This window comes from Hyposmocoma kahamanoa, unplaced genomic scaffold (genome assembly GCF_003589595.1).
Source record: "Hyposmocoma kahamanoa isolate Upper Pololo Valley unplaced genomic scaffold, ASM358959v1 187, whole genome shotgun sequence".
Taxonomy (NCBI): domain Eukaryota; kingdom Metazoa; phylum Arthropoda; class Insecta; order Lepidoptera; family Cosmopterigidae; genus Hyposmocoma; species Hyposmocoma kahamanoa.
The window spans coordinates 734,159-750,779 of record NW_020653716.1 but is presented as its reverse complement, the minus strand read 5'-3'; the positions used below and the strand labels follow the sequence as shown (position 1 = coordinate 750,779).

At 34.9% G+C, this 16,621-nt stretch overlaps 2 protein-coding genes across 3 annotated transcripts in view; one reads left to right on the top strand and one right to left on the bottom strand.

Annotated features, from left to right (window-relative positions):
• Window positions 1–1,843: 1,843 nt before the first annotated feature.
• LOC113226305 (3'(2'),5'-bisphosphate nucleotidase 1) lies at window positions 1,844–11,716 on the top strand. 2 transcript variants are annotated; one of them, XM_026458884.1, is made up of 6 exons: window positions 1,844–1,985; window positions 2,753–2,872; window positions 4,678–4,822; window positions 5,804–5,908; window positions 9,732–10,018; window positions 11,277–11,716. In XM_026458884.1, exons 1-6 carry the CDS (start codon window positions 1,866–1,868, stop codon window positions 11,541–11,543), a joined length of 1,044 nt encoding a protein of 347 aa, XP_026314669.1. In that variant the 5' UTR covers window positions 1,844–1,865; the 3' UTR covers window positions 11,544–11,716. The 2 variants fall into 2 exon arrangements, with proteins under 2 accessions (XP_026314669.1, XP_026314670.1); XM_026458885.1 differs by lacking the exon at window positions 5,804–5,908 and having other exon boundaries at window positions 1,845–1,985; window positions 11,277–11,709.
• Window positions 11,717–13,899: 2,183 nt separating this feature from the next.
• The window catches only part of LOC113226307 (luciferin 4-monooxygenase-like), a 31,724-nt gene continuing 29,002 nt past the window's right edge, over window positions 13,900–16,621 (bottom strand). The window contains exon 9 of the mRNA XM_026458888.1: window positions 13,900–14,071. Within this exon, the coding sequence (XP_026314673.1) occupies window positions 13,943–14,071 (129 nt within the window). The 3' untranslated portion in view covers window positions 13,900–13,942. The remainder of the gene's footprint in view (window positions 14,072–16,621) is intronic.

Below are 16,621 nucleotides of genomic sequence, written 5' to 3'. Positions count from 1 at the left end.
CATTATCGACATGCAATCATTTAATTAAAGTAGATCAATATTCCATTTGGGAATATCCGGGAAAGTCACATTAAAATTTTGAATTTATTGTTTTGCGTTTACAAATACTCAAATATTACGAAAAGTGAATTTGCACAGAAAAAATGTAATTTGAGAGTGTATAAAAAAAAGAAAACTTTGAAATATAAATCTGGAGATCTCCTATACATTTCCAACCTAAAGATTCATATTTTCATAAAGAAATTTTTAAACATTTTCCCAATAGTGTAAACTTTCTGTATTTATACATTGGTTTAGAATTAATATCAGTGACTGAGTTAAGCGATTTAATACTTCCATATAATTTTGGAAATAAATGAAAGTAGCAATATTATCAATAATAATATTATTATCATACGTTTATTTGCTTAAAACATGGTATAACAGGAGATGTAACAAGAATGTAGTATAAACATGTTTCGCATATTTTAAATAGCATACAAAAGTCTGATTATACAATGTCAATTGACTACTATTGGTCAATTGGCCTTTGATTTGTGCAGAAAAATCGACACTTCTCCGAAGTGCGACAAGAGTCACGAGAGCGACTGCGAGTTGTGACAAGCCAAGCCACGTCAAACGAGCTCTATACATGTTAGCTCTCGCTTTCACTCGGTCAGCTAGGCGAGTGACACCGAATGATGGCAAGGCAAGGCAAGGCAAATAGGTTGTCTATACATTGGTATCTATGACCTTCACCCGGCAACGTTGGACCAACATGGTCATTGTATTGCTGGCAACATACTGGGAAACATTTTTAGTAGTTAGAGTTGTCAGTGGGAATAAATCGGAAACGAGTGGATAATTTTGTTTTCAGGAACTGAGAATGCCTAGTAAATGAGTCTTGTTTAATTTAAATTAAATATAAAATTATTTACCAATAAACCTAATGATGGAATTGTATTATCATGTAATCTTAGTTACATTCAAAGCTATGTTAAAATTAGACTCTTCAAAATGAATCGAATAAATGAAGATGATCTTTGATTCAATGTTTATATTCGGCACTCCTATAATTTCCAACCATTCTTTTTTTTTTTTGATTGGTAGGTAAACTTGAAATAGTAAAAATAATAAAAACCTCGTAGTGAATTATTTTAATAACAGAATATCGATAATATGTACGCTTCCAAGAACAACACTATCTCAAAATAATCATTAACAACAATCATCAAAATATACAAACAAACAGGCAATCTGAAGAAATCAAAGTAAGATTTATGAATAAACTACTTAAATATGTCTAATTACATGAGATATTTGGGCTTTTGTGTGATTTATAGACAGAAAAATAACACGTGCCTGTACAATGGTACATTCGGTTGATCTTCGCTTTTTCAAATGCCACATCCCGTAATGCTGAAGCGACGAATTTTTATTAATACTTAATTGTTCTCACTGTCCATATTTTTGTCCATTTTATTACAATACATGCGAATAATTCAATAAAATACTTGGAAAAACATTTGTTTAGACATATGGTATACTTCCTTAGGGCAACCGTGTCATGTACCTCATGTACTGCGAAATGAACACGGTTGGCATTTAAGATGACGTTTTAATTCCCGTGTTTGACACAGACCTATGTAATGCTATTTCTTTTGGCTTAAGACGGTACGCAATAGTTAAACAAAGACAATAAGATGTTTATATTTCAACGTCGAAATGCGTCATATACATATAACGTCTGATTTATATATGTCAACATACATGCTAAGAAGTTTGTGATTGTATTATATACATGTAGTAGTAAATAAATATGTCGAATGATTGAAGTCAATCGTGCATTCTATGTTACAGATTGATTGCAATTATATTTTCACAAGATGTCTACGAGCGTTCCTTTGATTGTGAGATTACTCGCTTCATCAGTATCTGTGGCTGGGCGAGCGGGAAAAATTGTTAGAGATGTGATGAGCAAAGGTGAACTTGGTATAGTTGAAAAGGTACATAGGTTTCTATTAATTTAATATGAAATATATAGGATTATTATTGTATGTCTTCGAGGTTGTTATGAAGTGAAAGTTACCATTAAGTCGTAGTTACGGTTGTTTCTTGGACAATAAAATCACTTTTAGTGTTTTTCAAGGTTTTTACATATAAAAAACAAATAACCTTATACAAGGTAACATTTCAGAGTGACGATATTAATAAAGACTTATAAGGGATTATAAAGCCATACTTTGAATGTAGGTAACGAAATTCGTTAAAGAAGATATCTGCAATTTCACATCAATATCAATATTGTTTAAGTATTTTTAATCTTAAAGTCAGTCTCCACAGTTGAGCATTACAGCGAGTAAACTTTAGCAAGCAAAGTACACATTGGAAAGGAAAACGGTACTTCTTGCACCCAGCTTATTAACCCTTCCATGAACAGCGCTTAAGTAGTACCACAAACAAATATGCCAGTTCTTTTCTTGCAGTAGTGCTTATATTAATTCAATATAAAATGTTCAATATAAATAAATAATTGAAATTGTCAGTATGTTGTTAATATTTCTCCATAGAAAAGCAGTAAGCGGCAACTACAAGAAAGCACTCATACATTGTGTTGTAAAGCCAGTAGTTGGTTTTAAGATATCCATATAACGAAACAGGGTATCTCGTCCTATCATATAATTTTACAATAAACGCCATTACTGTCCATGAATGGTTTAACATGTTGCATTTGTCAAAGAAAGTATTTGGAGTAAATTATTTATATTTTCAGGGCAAAAATGATTATCAAACGGAAGCAGATAGATCAGCGCAAAGATGCATTATTGCTTCACTGTCATCACAATATCCCAAATTGAATATTATTGGTGAAGAGGATAGTCCTAGCGTTGAGGTAAATTTTTTTATGTACAAGTGCATAGCCCTGCATTAAGGAAACCCTGTGTCGCGGGTGGCATGGACATACATATAGACAACCACAAACTACACCCAAACTATTGAGGGAAATAAATGAAGGCTGTACAAAAATTTCTCCCAGGCTGGGAATCAAACCCAGGACGAATGAAGCTTCATTTGCATCATGCTGCGTCTTTTAATTTAGTTAAGTCTTACTTATTTGACAATTGTTTTGGACAGATGTCTGACGGAGAATGGGAGTAGAACCCCAGCATGGTAACTGTTCCGCCACCGAGGCAGTTAGGAAGTAATTGTATCTATATATAGTCAGTACTTATGTACTGACAAGTAAATTCAAATTTTGGAGTAATGCAATTCATTTAAAAGAAGTTTAAAAATGCAATTTAAAAACACATTGTACCCTTGAAACAATAAAGCTACTAGTGATCATAGGTCTAAAGTGCTTTTATCATATGAAAATCATAAAAACAATACTAACTACATGAAACATGTATGTGTAATGTTATAACTCATATTAAGGTTCAATTTATATTGCGGCGGAACGGAATGGAAGTGAATTTTTATAACGATATTGTACATAGTATAATGAACTTTATGGTCAATTGCGTAAGATACAAGCCATTAGATACGAGCCAAAATCTTCCGCGGAATTCTCGCGCATGCTTAAGAATGCTCGCGCATTCCGCTAAGTTACTAACGATTTCTGTTTGTAGAATATTTAAACCTCTCCTGATAAGTTGTCATTTTGTAGATATGACTTTATTACACCACCAATGCAATATATTGTGGGAGGTAGAAGGCTGTGATTTATTATATAGTTGTTTTGATGAGTGATAAACCGTTTCCAGTTTTTAGCCGACCTCATAAAAAGGAGTAGGTTCTCTCAATTCGACTGTACGATTTTTTTTGTATGTATGTTACGTGATAACTCCGCCACTTGTGAACCGAGTTTGATGATTCTTGTTTTGTTGGTAAGAGAGTACCTCAGAAGTGAACCCATTTAAATTTTAAGAAAATATTCGACCTCTAGGGGTAGTGAACTAAAAGATGAATGACTTTTGAGGTCGGTTTTGTGAGTACTCTGTGCTGAGATTAGGTTAGTTTATTACATTCTGTCCGTCTCAGCAAGTCTGATAAGTGAATCATTGTTACTGCTTTACTTTGGTAACAATAATAATAATACAAACAGTCTTAGTTACAGTTTTACCATTGAGGAGCTTCAAAACAAAAACCAATAAATCCGATAAGTAACGATTCTAATAATAAATAATTAACGACCTCCACCGTCGAGTAGTTTGTACACCGGTTTTGACTCTCTGACGTTCCGGGTTCGATCCCCGGCCGGGTCAATATAGAAAAACTAACTTTTCTATATTGTCTCGGCACTGGGTGTTTGTGATACCGTCGTTGTTTCCGATTTCCATAACACAAGTGCTATATAGGAATTGAAACTATTTATTTGGATCTAAATCTCGTATATTATATTTGTTTTTTCAATCAAACCAAAGTTTCGGGCCAAAAACAAATATACGCGAAATTTATTACGAAAATATCTTTAATTTCCTATGTCTAACAATCGCAATAACCTAAGAACTCGACAAGTGCTTTAGTTACTTATTTTCGGATCAGAGCAACGACGAATATGACGATTTCAAGTGTAATTTGCTTACCATTGAAATATAGATGATTTGAATTTGATTTGAGTGGTGTTGTTTGCCAAGAAACAATATTCTAGACCATAGCTATGGTACATTTTTATGTAAATCGCGTCCTATATTACAGGGCGAAATCCCCAGTGACTGGATTGTAGTAGAAACAGACAGTGATGTACTGAAACTGGAATGTCCTTCAAATCTGTTGGGAGTCAAAGAGGAGAATGTAGTTGTATGGGTCGACCCATTGGATGGAACCGCAGAATACACTCAGGGTAAGTACTTAGTACTGTATGGTTGTATCGATATGCAATTTGCTTTTATATAATATGCATTTTGTGGGCTTATACTTTTAGTGATAGATGATTGGCATTTCTTCACATCTGAGGGGGTTCAATTATGTTGGTCTTTGTTGTACACAATACTTATTGTAAATTTTTGTCTGATAATAAATCAAATATACAAAAGGCTGCCTTTTTAACCATTTAAATAAAGGATCGCATCCATTTGTGCTAACTGGTCGTATTGCGCCACCGGTGGATCCAGTTAATTACAGTGGAACAAAACTGGCCAAACCAAAGCACACAAAGAAGATTTTCCCTTCTGGAAAAAAGCGATGGCCGAAATTCACGTGTAAGTGGCGATATTACAAGTTCTTGAAATGACTGTCTCTTCCAGTATTAATGTAGCTGAAAGTTCAAACTAGAGATCTAAAGGAGACCCGGGGCCCTACTCTCGAATCACGAAATCCGTAGTTACGGCCGTTTTCCCACTATGATTAACGGAACTACTCTCGAAGTCCGTTAACGAAAAGACGGGCTCGTTCGAAAATGTTTCAACGTTTGAGAACCTCTTGAGGTCAATATAGACCACTTTGGGAGTCATCGTAATGGAGAAATATTAGTATTCGATGGATAATAGTTCAAGTTAATTTAAAATTATAATAAACGCGAGAAAAGGAAGTGAAGAAAGGTGATTTTTTTATAATGTGCCAGACAACCACACCAGTTGCCTGATCCCAAACTAGAGAATAATTCCCTGTACTATGAGTACCAGAGCAACGGAATTCATTCTGGGGCACTGCTTAGAACACCCAGACTAGAACCAATTTAGAAAAGTTCATTTCCCAAATTGATACCTACCGAGAATCGAACCCGGGACCTCTTCATCCAGTGCCCACTGTACAAACCCTTGGTCCATCGTGTGTTGTTTATTCCTAAAAATCAAATATATTAAACGATCTGCAATAATTCTAGGTGCCCTAATGTTGAAGAGAGATCCATGGGAAAGATGGAAAATGTACTTGTCACATCCATTTATAAGTATGAAGTGGTATTTAAGCTTACTGCAATCAAACTATGGTAAATGGACAATTTTGATGAGACATTCAACATTGCATGATTGTGTTAGCATGACTTGTTAACACTTAGTTTTAAGTCATGTTTCATGGTATAATTTATGGGTGATTGTGTTTGCTTTGTTCCTTTACTAATCAGATCGAGTTTTGGGTATTTTGTAGTAATAGAAATTGTTAAGACGACACAGATGTAATTTAAGAATTATAAATTTTGTTGACAATTTTATGTGAATACTTTTTTAAAAATTGGCTTGACAAGTTCAGAATTTAATTAAATATGCGAAAGAAATGTGGATACATACCGACAATTTAGGTACTGAATTATGGCAATGTTATGGAAGGTGTGCTTAAGAATTTACACTTTAATTTTTTTGGTGTAGCATTTGGGCTAATGAACATAGTCTATTAGATTAGTTTCAAATAAGCCAGATCTCAGTATGGCTTATTTTCGCTTTACGTTTTTTGTGTAATTAACATAATAATTTATTTTCCCACAACATACAAGATAAGTTATGTAAAGGCCTACCGACTAGTGAGTTTTAATATGAATGCTTATTAGTGAGAGACTGGTGCAATGAAAATGCCTGTATAACAGGTTGCCAGGTCCCCGTTTCTCGAAATGTATTACAATTATGTTAAACTCATTTTTACGTAAATTAGTTAGGTATAGTATGTCAACGGTAAAAATGGACTAAAGTACTTATTATCTGACTCTCCAATCAACTGTGTGATATGTTCAGGTTGAATTATTTCGAATATATTTCGTAAATTCTGAATGCTTCTCAAGCCATCTTCATATTCACTAAAAGGAGGCATTCAGTATCCTGCAATCCTGCAGGCCTGCGAGACTCCATACGTGGGCCATACGCAGGATAGTGTGTGAGCAGTCTCCTGCCTGCGCGGCTTACACTTCGAGACACCGTGCTTTGCGCGGCGTTCGTATGTTTGTAGATTTTTCAAAAACTGATTTTTTTAACTAGTTCATAAAAACCTTGATAATTTCTTATTAGTAGTTAATAAATGCAATTATTTTGTTTAATATTTAACTTTTGTGCACATTTTATCGATAAGGTTTCTCCATTAACTGCAACTAATTTATATTACTTATTTTTACGGCACTTAAATCATCTCAATTAAAAAATAATGTGAACAAGGTTAAAGCCAAATGTAGCTGCAAAATATGCGATTGAATTACGCGCACTTTGTTTGATCGTGAGGAACAGTAAGCGTATTTTTACCCACTGTAATTATACTATTCTGCCCTCCTTGTCATAATTAACGTAATCGTCATTTTTTGCGAAATTGAGTTATTAACATGTTTGGGTTCAGAGAAACGTGATCTACAACCCCTTTAACCGGTTTGTTTTCATATTTTATTTAGTTTCAGTTTTACTGTTAAGCAAAATCAGCGTAATTGTCATTTTTCAAAGTTACCGAAATTGTAAAAAAAAAGTATTGTACAGCGCCCAATAATGGAAGAATGTTTATACATTTATCAAGCGTAATTTACCCCGCGCGAATTTTGTCATATTTTCACTTGTAAATAGGTATTATAAATGCAGGAAAGAACTCTTGTTTTAACCATGGAAGTAGAATATGGTAGCCTTTTTTAACACCTTTGTAATTACATTTTTTGATTATTATCATCTCAGATTACAAAACAATAGGCAGATGGAGCGCGCCGAACACGAAAGTGAAGCCACCAAAGCAAATACAAATTGAAAAGCGAATACAAACTCGCGTCAGTGCTGTGCTTACTGCAGCGTGGTATTGTTTGCACATCACGAGTGATTAGCTATTTTATGTTTAAAAATGCCATCTTGTGTCTTTAAACATTGTAAGAGTTATTCCCAAAAACAAACAAAAAATAAGATGAAATATCTTTTCACAGGGAACTATTGATTATTTAACTGTTTGTAATTTATTTACCCAATATTTTTTGAGATTCACTCGGAACACAAAACCTCGAAATAAATTCGCATGTGTTGCCAGTTTATATCAAAATAAGTTTACTTAAATGAGGTAAATATGCATGGGTGATAGGAGCATCGATTATTTTTTCTTTTATATAGAAATTAAATAGTGCATGCATATATATTCATACAGGCTAGTCCATTTAAAGTGGTCCAATATTGTTTTTTAGGTAACTCACATTTGCCTAAATTATTCTCGAACCAATAAATTATTACCCTAATAATTAAATAATTATTAGGGTAAAATAATTATTAAACCCTAAATTATTATCGTAGACAAAAGAAAATGTAGCCCTCTAGATACAGAGAACTTTCATTGTCGTGTGCACATGTCGTAAAGATTGATTTTGAAAGAAAACGTGTCAATAAAAAAAAATGTATTTATACACAACTTCACAGTTTCTAAAGAGTTTCATTGGGAACCAAACAATTTTTGTCAAATTAGAAGATAATCGTCAATGCTATGCAATTGATTACAAAGTTAATTTAATAAAAAAAATAATAGAAAAGTGATGCGATTGCACTACATATCAAAATCAGAAACGAATGCTCGATGTATAGACGCGAAACAATAGTATTATAAGAAACTGTGATCGTAATAGATATTTTGAATGATCAAAGTTTTTCAATTTTAAAATATCTTTTGTGCGATGTAAATCAAATAATAACAATTAAATATTAACTTATATTGCATATAATTTGTTTGATACTAATACCACTTAAGATCATACCGCAAAATAACATTTCCAGTTTTTAACATTAGCGTTATAGAAAGCAACAGAATGCGGGAGTTTTTTCGCTGCATCTGGCAATTTTACACGCGCACAAATGCGCATGTCCCTACGGCGCCCCTCCTAGTTGTTACGCACACAAGAAATGAAAAGCGGCTTCACATCGTTTGTTGCGTATGCTCCATCTGCTAATTGTTTTGTAATCTGAGATCATCATTATGTACGGTGTGGTTTGGAAGTCAGTAAAGGGATATAATATATTAGTGGACAGTATTCTGTCTACAGATTTTAATCATAAAAGCAAATAACTTTTGGAGATAAACCTTATTAAGTTCGCCAAAATATTATCGTTAATAGCTTTTATCGACTGGTTGTAAAATTACGCACATCATGATGTGCCCCGTGCATGTTCCTAAAACGTTTCACCATTTCACAAATTAAATATTCAACTAGTACTTGTATTATGATTGAATACAAAGTATTTTACGGGTTTCTAGGCTTTTATTGGGCATATAATAGGGAGTGAAACTCGAGGAACAATTTTACCGTAAGTCGAAACGACAACCCTGGCATAGATAAAACCGTTTTATTGTCTTCCTATAAGCATACACAAGCATATGAAATAATTAGAAGACAAAAAACAGACACAAAACAGAAATTAAAATTGACAATGAAAACAAACAAACATAAAAACAAAAAATAACATAACTTGTGTGTATTGCAGGAAGCCAAAAGGTCATATAGGCGAGTTTTTCCAAAAAGCACGGCACTTGTTTTCAGCTATCACCTTTGGGGCAATGCGGTGCGGTGCATCAACAACAAAATATAACATTGCTTTTTCTAACTATTGCCTTAGACAAATATTTTGAATGTCATGTTATTCCAAATTTACCGATATGCTAAGAATATCTATGCAGTACCATCGAATGTATTTTTGCCATGCGAAGCCTCCTGGACTTTCGCCACGTTAACTTTTATCTAATCCATTTATATGCGGTCTCGTAAAGATAGTTTTTGTGTAACTGTTTTTATGAGCACAATTACTATTTGGAATTTAATTTAGTTCACAGAAATAATTATGTCCATAAATCATCCACTATACTTACGCTGTTTTTTGTTTTAGGGTTCCTTGAACACGTGACAGTGTTAATTGGCATATCAGTCAATGAGAAACCTGTAGCTGGAGTAATTCACCAGCCTTACTTTAAAACTATGAATGGGGAAGAGAAACGTATGGGTAGGACTATATGGGGACTGCAGGGAGCGGGGGTAGGCGGTTTTACGCCTGCCCCGCCGCCAACGTCTCTGATAATTACTACTACAAGAAGCCATTCTAATCCTATTGTAGAGAAAGCTCTGCAGGTTATGAACGCAAGTCAGATTTTAAGAGTTGGAGGTGCTGGATATAAGGTGAGATATAAAAAAAAATGTTTCGGCTTATTCCCAGTTGTCACCATTGGCTTTGTTCCCAGTGGCGACAAATGGGGGAAAAAAATGCCATATGTTACCAGGTGCCTTACCATGAACTCTTATTACGATTCAGTTTAGGATCTAAAATAAATCGTTGTGAGACAGCGGTACACGAAGTGTACATCATCATCACGCTTTTTTATCGTTACGAACCTAAACTGAACTGTAATAAGAGTTCATGGTAAGGCCTCAGGTGGTGACAAACGAGATAAAAAAGTCTGTTGTTGCTAGTGGTGATTTGTACTGGCGAGAAATAGGAAAAAAAACCTGTATGTTACCAGGTGTGACAAATGCGATAAAAAGATCTGTTGTTGCCACTGGCCACAAATTGAATTTAAAATATCCCAGTAGTTGCCAGTGGTAAAAAAAAACAAATGGAATAAAAAATCCCAATGAATGTTTGTTTATCGCCGCCATAAAAAGTGAATAAAATAAAATTCGAGTTTAATGATAAAAGTATAGATCTTATTTAAAAAATCAGTCTTAGGTAAACATCAGATATTTCCAATACCATATAGTAATTAAAAATCACAGAAATAATCACATAATTTATAGTTATTCAGAAAGTCTGGACACTATAAATATAAAACAGTTAAAATAAAAAAATGCAAAATGTTTAAGTTTACTTACCTAATTTTACATTAACACTTAACATTTTTTTTAATTTTATCTGTTTTGTCTTTATTTTGTCACGATGGAGACAATAAATAAATATTAATTGCGATTTTATATTCTATTTGTTTTTTTACCACTCGCAACTATTGGGCTATCTTAAATTCCTTTTGTCGGCAGTGGCTATAACCACAGACATATATCTAGATAGACGCCGCAAGTGTACGTACTTTGCGTGCCCAAAGTATGTGAAATTCACTTACTTGCCGCTTCTACGCGCTCGACCATTATCGTAGATAAACACCAGTCGAAAACGCAATAATGCATAATTGTGCCATTATAAACTGCAAAAGTACCATAACTGTTAAAAGTCTGCCAACTACGAAATAGTCGATAACTTTTTTTACTTTTAATAGGAATGTTATAAAATTTCATATACACACATTTTGTTTCATGTAGTTCGTATTTACTTTTATATAATCCAATTGATAAAAGCTCTTTAGAATGCATATAAAAGGAAAAAATGTGAAAACGCAATATGTGCAAATATTTAATAAGTTACTACAGTGCTTTGAGATTGTTTTAGGTACTACAACTTCTAGAAGGAGTAGCGTCAATATACGTATTTGCAAGTCCCGGCTGCAAGAAGTGGGACACATGTGCTCCCGAGGCGATTCTAACCGCGACAGGAGGCAAACTCACCGACGTCGTCGGCAACGGGTATAAATACGGTGCTGACGAACCCCGACCGAATAAAACAGGAGTTCTAGCTGCTGTCAATGAGGACTTACACAATTATGCGCTCAGTAGAATACCGCAAGAATTGAAGGATAAATTAGCTAATAAACTTTAATTTCTATTTATTGTACAATGTGTAAATATTGTTTGGTAAAATCGTGAAATATCATTTTGCGCAACATTAATTACTTGAATTATTTTTAAGATAAAAATAGAATCGTAGCAAAGGGGTTTTTTTTTCAATAGTATTATACCCCCAAAAGCTTAATATTACTGCTTACCCAATATCCCTTCGGTGCTCTAATTGGTCTACTTTCCCGATCGGTCCGCTTGTTTTTCCCGATTCATCTATTTCCCATTTCGTCTACTTTCCCGTTTCGTCTACTTTCCCATTTGGTTTACTTTCCCGATCGGTCTACTTTAATCGGTACTAAAAAACCTACCTCAAGTTTGTGGAATTACATCTATTTGCCAAGTTTTATTGAAATCGGTTACCAGAAAGTGCGCGTAACCGGATTGATACCCTAATTTGCCACCCTTAGATGGGGAATACTTCAAATTTAAATGGGATCACTACTGAGGTACCCTCTTTTCACCAAAAAATAATCATTAAAATCGGTTCACAAATAACCGGAGTTATCGCGTAACAAAGAAATACTTACAATAAAAATAGAATTGAGTACCTCCCCTTTTTTTTTAAGTCGATTAAAAAGTAATAGTCTACATGATTTTGATTTTTCAAATCATGATTAACGTCAAGCGGCCATCATTATTAAAAAATGTACTTCATGATTGTATTGCAATTACGCAATTACAAACCTTTGAAAATTTGTAAATCGAGCTTTTTTGTGAAATTTTATTGATTTACATGCTTAAAAAGTGCACCATTTGGTCAAGTGGACCGATCGGAAAAGTAGACCGATCTGGAAAGTAGACGAAATGCGAAACGGACGATTCGGGAAAAACAAGTGGACCGCTCGGGAAAGTAGACGAATAGTGAAAGTGAACCGATCGGGAAAGTAGACGAACTGGGAAAGTGAACCGATCGGGAAAGTAGACGAATAGTGAAAGTGGACCGATCGGGAAAGTAGACAGATTGTACCGAAGGACAGTGTTGGGCGTTAATCAATTAAATTTCAATCAATAATTCAATCAGATTAAAAAATCAACACGACGCGTCGCAATTGATTTTAATTGCAATTGATTTCAATTGAATTGATTTTAATTGCAATTAAATTAAAATCAATTCCGGCCGGTTGGGGGCCCCGGTTGGGGGGCCCGGTTGGAGGCCCGGTTGGGTGGCTCGGTTGGGGGTCCGGTTCGGAGCTATCAGGCCCCTTAACTGTCACCCGAACTGGGTCCTAAACGGGCCTCCAACCGGGGCCCCCAACCGGCCCCCTAACCTGCCCCCAGCAGGCCCCCACAACCAACGCCCTAATTCACCCCTATATGCCTTATAAATTTATCATAATTGTCAATTTTAACTGTTAATTGTTAATCAAAAACATTGAAAAGATTGAAAATTGATTAATTGTTAATTGTAGATATTTGCGATTAACGATTGATCAATTGTTAGTTGCGAGAACCGCAATTAACAATTCTAACACAACTAACGATTGATCAATCGTTAATTGCTGTTTCGCAATTGACAATTAATCAATTGTCAATCTTTAATTGCCAGAACAATTAAATTTTGCCCAACACTGCCGAAGGACCCAATATAGCCTTATTCTGTCGCAAACAAATGTAAAAAAAACCGAGCTCAAGTTTTATTTATAATTAATGTATGTACTTGACAAGTTATATTGAAAGCGATTAACGGAAAGAGGGTGAAATTCAATAAATCGGATTCGTCCCCTAATTTCTGCCCTTAAGAGGTGAAATGTTCTTTAAGTGGATATGGTACGACTACGGGATACCACCCCCTGTTCAACAATACTCTTCATTCTTCCTTTTTAGAAGTCGGTTAAAAAATAGCTTATAAACTAAGTGCTTCTACAAGGCTCAATTTGTATTGCGGCGGAACGGAAGCGTAAAATTCGCGAAGGCGCGCTCTGGCCAGCGACATCTCGAACATTTCGCGACTGTGCCTTGAGCCTGTAGTATTTCGTCGACGTTTGACGTCACACTGCGCCTGCCGTCGCGCCAATTCCCGCGGATTCGTCAGGCGTAGCCTAGACAGTTGAAAAAATTGGAAGACGCGCGACTTGCGCTTTTTTGGCTTGTATCTAGTTTGTATGTTACACAATTGGTATAATGTTCATTTTGCTATCTACAATTTCGTTAGAAAAATTCGCATCGAATGGAAGCGATCCGCCGCAATGTAAATTGAACCTTCTTAAGGAACATCACAGCAAGCAATGGCAACAATGTAAGATAAAAATGTTCTTCCTAAAATACACTGGATGGATGTATAAAAATACGTATAAAAACGCAACAGTTTTATTAGTTTATTAAGCTAATACCACAGGTACCGTCTTTAATACATTTGTTATAATAATTAACAGTTTGGCGTTAAAGTTTGCTTTTTTGTTTCTCTTGCAACATTTCTCTCAACCCTCGTCGCAAAATCTTGCCAGACGCATTCTTCGGTATTTCAGTCACGAAGATAACACCGCCGCGCAAGTGTTTTGCACTTGAGACCTGGTAAAACGCACACGCATTTAAATTAATAATATTTTTAATGATAATAATTTAAGAAATCGCACACCTCATGGAAGAATGGCATAAGTGGAGTTACGTTAAGAACGTTTATTGCTTCTTTAGATGCAGAAAAATAACATCTTTTGTAACACAGACGCATTGTCTAAATCAATAATAAATTGCTTAAGATCAGACCATAGTGGCCAATTGGCTTCTTTTAATTGTAAAATGAGCAAGAATTATATGATTTCAAAATAATATCGGCAATAGTTTAATTTCCCTACCCCATATACTGGAGGTTCCAAATACTTCTTTACATAGCACGATATTTAGTTTAATTAAAATGAATTTGATAATGTATTTAAATCTAAAACATTAACTTTCCACAGAGAGACTAAATTCGACGACTGGGCAACAGTAGGTATATGAGTAGGTCTCGTTTGTATGAGCTATATGCTATGAAAACTTAAAACACTAATTCCACTTTTATAGAATACGAGCCCTGTATCCCACCTACGGTGGGGTCGGGCTCGGCCTGCGGCACGAGGTCGGATTCAGTTTACGGGGTGTGCTCAAGCTCCTCGATGGCACAGCAGTTAGTACTACGGGCGCTTGATGAGGAGTTCGGTTCCCGATTTGGGCAAATTTAAGAAACGAACATTGCATTTCTAGTTGGTTTTGGTCTGAGTATTCTGGGTATCGTTGTTTCGATATTCATAGTACAGAAAATTCGGCAGCAGTTTGGCATTTTTTCCCCTAAATACTTCTCTTTGGCATAGCTTTCAAGAAATGGAATCTAACAGAGAGACGATCGAGATACAATAACGCTATAATAAGTATCTCATTTCCACCACATTAGCTGAATTCAGTTGAATTAGAGCTAATTTTTATAAATGGCGAAAAAACAATTTTGATCACAAATTATTATCAAGCACTCCTAGAGACCCCCATATTCTAATTTTAGAAGGGATCTGAGGAATTTTTTTGTCTGTCACCAACGAACGCTTCTATGACGGCCACATTTGAAAATGGCGAAAAACTAATTTTGAGCATAAATTATTATACTTCTAGAGGCCTTCACAAGCTAATTTTCAGCGGATTCAGAGCCAATCTCTTTCGGCAGCTATTTTTAATGAAAAGAAAAAACACTTATATGGCAACCATATTAAAAATAGCGAAAAGAAACTATTGACCCCAAATTATGATTAAAGACTCCTAAAGACCCTTGCATGCCAATTTTCAGCCGGATCGAGGCAAGTTTTTCTTCGGCCGCCATTTTTAAATCGCCATCTTGAATTTTTTTTAACCCAGGCAGTTGGCCAGTGTTACCCTCTACGATATTTTCGAGCTCCTCCTACCTATCGCTAATAGTTTCCGTGATAGGGGGCTTTGTATGGCGGCCATCTTATTTATTTGAATTTCGAACATTTTTTACTTCCCGCGGAAATTGACCAGGGTGTACCTCATAGCGATAGGATTAGACAATCGATAAATAAATCTAAAACTACTTGGAGCATAATAAATAAAGAGTCACTCACTCGCCCTATAAATTTATCATAATTGTCAGTTTTTGTTTGTGTCAGTAGTTATAAAATTAAAAAAAAAATTATGAACAAATTATAATACAAAATATATTTCTATACAGTGCAATGAACTTAATATTATCAGTAGTTTCAAATTTGAATGATTTTTGCGTCATTTTGATATATCCATAGTCAATACCGCAGTAATCACTGAACTCGAATGGCAATTCTCGCACTCAAAACGGTTCGAACCGATTTGTGCGATAATCGTATGAACTTGAAAAAATGTCATACGAGATCGTGTTTACACAAGTCGAAAACTCGTAAGCAAGAATCTCCTTACTACATATTTATCTGTGTAAACAGTCGAGGAGGCGATTAAGTTGCTTGCGAATCTCGTATGACATAATCGTAGGCGAGATTTTAGTTCTTGCCTGAATGTAAACATTATGATACGATAATCTTATGGCGATTATTGCTTACGATAATCGCCTACGAGTTTTCGTCACGAAGCGTGCGAGAAACTGTCTCCATCTAAATGGGCCTTAATGCTTACGATAATCGCCTACGAGTTTTCGTTACGAAGCGTGCGAGAAACTCTCTCCTTCTAAATGGGCCTTTAGACGGCAAACTTATAAAATGTAAAGACACGGTAGCCCAAGCTTATGAATCGTTCTTTTTGGAAATAGTTGTGAACAAATCTAAAGACAAAATAGCCCAAGCTTATGAATCGTTATCTTTTTCTGTTCTAATTTCCCCACATTTAGCTGTTGCTTTCAATAGGTGCGTTGACGAAGGTGTTTTTCCCGATTTAATGAAATACAGCAAAGTTATTTCCTTATTCAAAAGCGGTAGGAAAGTTGATCCTAGCAAGTATAGGCCAGTGTTGGGTGTTAATCAATTAAATTTCAATCAATAATTCAATCAGATTAAAAAATCAATTCAATTGATTTAATTGCAATTGATTTTAATTGCAATTGATTTCAATTGAATTGATTTTAATTGCAATTAAAATCAATTCCGGCCG

What these genes read in the sequence shown, in the direction of transcription:
- LOC113226305 (XM_026458884.1), top strand. Translation starts at nt 1,866, where the DNA reads ATGTCTACGAGCGTTCCTTTGATTGTGAGATTACTCGCTTCATCAGTA. An exon ending in AGGATAGTCCTAGCGTTGAG is followed by an intron (nt 2,873 to 4,677) that starts GTAAATTTTTTT and finishes CCTATATTACAG; the next exon opens with GGCGAAATCCCCAGTGACTG. An exon ending in AACCGCAGAATACACTCAGG is followed by an intron (nt 4,823 to 5,803) that starts GTAAGTACTTAG and finishes CAATAATTCTAG; the next exon opens with GTGCCCTAATGTTGAAGAGA.